At 50.2% G+C, this 4,340-nt stretch overlaps 1 protein-coding gene across 1 annotated transcript; it reads left to right on the top strand.

Annotated features, from left to right (window-relative positions):
• The first annotated feature begins 432 nt into the window (after positions 1–432).
• ISCA2 (iron-sulfur cluster assembly 2) lies at positions 433–1,904 on the top strand. Its single transcript, XM_066188497.1, has 4 exons — positions 433–541; positions 702–870; positions 1,011–1,126; positions 1,319–1,904. The coding sequence occupies exons 1-4, from the start codon at positions 456–458 to the stop codon at positions 1,491–1,493; spliced, it is 546 nt and encodes a 181-aa protein (XP_066044594.1). The 5' UTR covers positions 433–455; the 3' UTR covers positions 1,494–1,904.
• Positions 1,905–4,340: the final 2,436 nt, after the last annotated feature.

The raw sequence follows: 4,340 nt of genomic DNA, 5'->3' as shown, positions 1-4,340 counted from the left end.
TCCCGCCCTTGCTGCGGTGGGAGGCCAGGACAGTGTGGGTGTGAGGCCGAGCACAGCCGGCAGCGCCGGGCCAAGCGCTCGAACGAAGAAGACTCGCCTCCACCTGATAAAGGAGAGCAAACCAGAAAAGCCGGCATCAGGGAGAAACTAACCCCCCTCATCCCTGGCCCCGTGTTTGCTCTTCAGCCTACCCAACCGCCCTGTGCGGCACCTTGATCCTTCTCTGGGTTCTGCTCAGGATAACCTTACGGCTAATCCCGGGACAAACATGCACTGACGGACAGCGCTCGCTGTTTACTTTATTCCTCTTCACTGCTGCGAACGACCCCAAGAGCGAACAGCAGCTTCGTGCCCTTGTGAGCCTGTAACGAGCCCGCCGAGGCCAAGCGCTGCCCGCGAAGGGCCCCGGCCCCGCCGCCCGGTGACGCCCCGGTGGGCGCGGCCGCACTTCCGCCATGGCGGCGGGGCGGCGCTGGGCTGGCATGGCGGCGCCGGCGGCGCTGCGGCGGGCCTGGATGTTGGCGCTGGGCGGCCGGACGAGGTACCGTTCACTTGGGCACTCGGCCCCTTGGACCCTCCCTCGGGGGCGCAGAATGTCCCCGCTGCGCGGCAGGGGGCGGTGGCTGCAGGGGCCGGGCCCGCCGCCCCTCCGGCTTCGCGGACCCCTCTGAGACGCCCCCTCTCCCTTCTTCCCGAGGCAGCCGGTGCTCCGCTTCACTGTGCCCAGGCCGAGCGCTGCCGAGGCCCACGGCCGGCCCTGCCCGCCCGCCTGGCTCCCTGCTGCGCTGGGCGTCGTCCCTCTCAGAGCCGGGCCCGACGGAGAGCGGACCCAGCGAGGGACAGATCTTCCTCAGCGAGAGCTGCGTGAAGGTGGGGACTCTGGGAGGAGGTCTGGTGTCCCTGGGAGGGTTTCCATACTGCCTGCCCTGCCGTCACGCGGAGGAGACGTTTGGGTGTTCACTAGTTTGTTTAGCAGGCCTTTTAATCCTCTTCCTTTTATTTATTTGCAGAGGCTGCTGGAGATCGCAGAAGGATCAGAGTTTCTCAGGCTGCAGGTGGAAGGAGGTGGCTGCTCTGGCTTCCAGTACAAGTTTTCCTTGGACACAGTTATCAATCCTGACGACAGGCAAGGACAAAGGGGCATTTTGATGGTCAGGTGTTACTGTTCTTTGCAAAAATGGCAGGAGGGGTATGCATGAGGTGATAGTATCATGCATTGAAGGGAAGAAGCCTGTGAGATAAGGAGCGTGATGAGGTTGTGCTTCTCTGTAGGGTCTTTGGCCCAGTTAATGGTTAAATATGCTGCTTTTTTTTGTAGAGTGTTTGAACAAGGTGGTGCTCGTGTGGTTGTGGACGTGGACAGCCTGGCGTTTGTGAAAGGATCCATGGTGGATTTCAGCCAGGAGCTGATCCGAAGCTCCTTCCAGGTGGTGAGCAACCCCCAGGCAGAGAAGGGTTGCTCATGTGGGACTTCCTTCTCTGTCAAATTGTGACTGGACTTACCATGGATGGACGCTGGTTGCAGACACTTTTGTCAGTCTCCAAAGAGGGTTTATGTTTTTCTTTTCCCTGCTGCTCCCTCTCATCTCCCTTTACCCTGTGACACAGCTGTTACACATTACTGCAGCTGTGTGTGTGTGTTTGTACTGAGCCTGTCTCCAAGACTTGTTGGCCTTCCCTTCTGAAACGATGCAGTAACCATGAGCATGCACACAGGAGCATCTCCAGTCCCTTGTGAACCACTGGCCAGGTGATGCTGACTGGCCTACCCTGTCCTCAATGTGGAACTACTTAACTGTCTCTGCAAGAGAAGGCTGTATATATATACATATATATATATATATGTGTGTGTGTGTGTGTGTGTATTTTTTGAAAGTTCTTCAAAAAAAAGTCTATGAGCTTGATTGGTATTGCTTGTGCATTTACCTGGAGGTAGAATCTAGGTTCTTTCAGGCTAGTGTTGCTTATTCCTTGTCTTCCACCTGAATGAGATGTGGAGTCTTTCTCACATGTACTGCTAGCTCTCTACTGACCAGCTTACAGTGGCCTTTTCCAGATAGTGTTCTCTTTTCTTGCTGAACAGGATTCTCTTGGTCCCAGGAACCTATGGTGGCTTTCCTGTAAGTTCCTGAAATGATGGTTTTTACTTGTTCAGAGTAAGTGAAACCAAAAAAATTGAGGTCGGAAGAATTAATAGCTTATGTCTTTTATATATAAAAAGAAGAAAACCCTTGTATATAAATATAAAAATAAAATACACAGCTCTCTATGCTCCAGTGCTATTTTAGGGTGTTCCTAAGCCTGACTTGGAATTTTAGGTCATACAGACTCTCAAATTTCATAGTGTGGTTGCTGGCTGTTCTTGCTAGCAGGAAGGGAGGTTGAGGTGATAGAGAGGAGAGCAGGAGTACTGCCTAAGGGTTCACAAGTCTTTCTGACTTAGAGTTGTCTGGGAAGCTTTTCCATAGCTAGGTTTACCATTTAGTCTCTGTCTAACATGCCTGGTTTATTGAAAGACTCAAATAGCCCCACTCCTTTCTAAGACTCCCATGGAATGAGAAGTCTAGAAGTTGCCAGAATAACATCCTTTCGATTAGTCATTTTCTATAGTTTCTTATCTGCCACTAGATGTCTTTTAAGTCAGTGATTCACCTGCTTCTGGATGAAAGGAGAGATGGGAAAGCTATTTCTGTTCCCTCATTTGTGTTTTATCTGATCATAACCAAATTGTTTAAGACTTGAGTCTTTCACGTGAGTGTGGGAGCACTGCATGACTTTGATCTCAAGGGATCCACCTGTGGCAAACTTTTCAAGACCATGCCACAGGCATTTTTTGTTAAGCTTCCCAAATGCCTTGTAAAACTACTTAGTAGTGCCTGTGTTCAGCACTGTTTTGCCTATTTGTTTCTAGTGCTCAGAGCTGATAGCCAGCTAGTTTCAGTTTCATCGGAAGATGTTACAGAAACTCATATATGATCTGCTCTGACTCTGTCACATAGGGATGCACATGGACAGGATGTGGAGCAGTGGCTCTTTCAGTTTAGCCCTTTCCATTTCCTGTAGTCAACAAAGTCTGCCTAATTACGTTGCTGTCAGAGAGAGCTGTCACATTTTGTAAAAGGGACTAAAAGAATATGGTTAAAAGATTTTTCTAAACCCCTTCAGGGTGTTTTAACCCTATCTTTATGTTCCCAGAACTTGAAAGTGATGTCAGCCAGGACTACCTTTGAAGAGTGTAAGACCTTAAAGTGTGTGTAGGTAGAATACATTAGATAAACTAAATTTCTTTTGGCTGGGATAGCTATAAGTAGGCCAGAGGAGTTGCTTTCTGAACCAGGAATCCATTCTTGATGCATTTCACATAGACTGACCTAGGTCAAGTCTCTTTTGAGATCTTTTGTTAGAAATAGAAGTGCAGCAGTAGTGCTGGAGAGGTAGCAAACCAGCAGCTACCAAGGTTTTTTTTGCCCTGGACTAAAGTCAGCCTTCAGCCCCTGTAAAAAGGCTTCATCTTGGATTACTGTACTAAATGTAAATGTGCCGTGTCTGTTCAACCTAGCCAGGTTCCACTTGCCTACACTTGCTGTGCTCTGATGCAGTAGGTGGAGCAAGTGCTGTCCACGTGGAGTGCTGCCCCTTCAGAGGGTCTGCCTCTCGCTCAAAAGGGCTCTGCAGAGGATGAGGCTTTGGTACCCACCAGTGTCACTTGCAGCATTGCTGTGAAGCTCTCATGAGTGATGTGCTCTGCCCGTGGTTCTGGCAATACTGCTCTAACTGCACTAGGTGGACCCCTTACTCCTTGGGACTCACTGCACTGGACATACACAGGCATTCTGGGGTGAGGTTGGATTTCCTTCACGCAGATCTTTAGCAAGAGCAAAAGCTTCTTTGCAGCTGTCTATTTTGGAGACAGGCTGGTATTGCTGCAGTGTGGTAAACTGCTAGGAGCTGGAGAGATTCCAGCCATGTCGCTCTTGGCTTCTTAGTCCTGCTTCTTGGGAGGTGTGACCTATTGGCAGAAGTTGCTGGTTTTCCAGTTCCCATTAGGGAATAGGTGCAAAGGGCCATCTGTCACCTCCAGAGTTGTCCTGACTCTTTAGAAGTCTGTCAGTACATCAGAACTTCTGTCAATGTTAGGAAATCGGCAAAAGGGCTCTTGTTGGCAGAGGGGTACAAAGGTGATCTGGGTGTATTCTGGCTGTGTAGGCAGAAAAGGCTAGATCTTGGTTCCTACTGAAGAAGCCTAACCTGCCAAGTTTTGAGCACTGAATAGGTGACAAAAATGGCACCACGCTGGAGCCTGTGGGGCAAGACTTGTGGTGCCAAGAGAAGGACACAGA

The sequence above is a fragment of the Chamaea fasciata genome, unplaced genomic scaffold (genome assembly GCF_029207755.1).
Source record: "Chamaea fasciata isolate MVZ Bird 193981 ecotype frontalis unplaced genomic scaffold, bChaFas1.0.hap1 SCAF_7, whole genome shotgun sequence".
Taxonomy (NCBI): domain Eukaryota; kingdom Metazoa; phylum Chordata; class Aves; order Passeriformes; family Sylviidae; genus Chamaea; species Chamaea fasciata.
The sequence above is the reverse complement of the archived record's forward strand: the minus strand, read 5'-3'. Positions and strand labels throughout refer to the sequence as shown.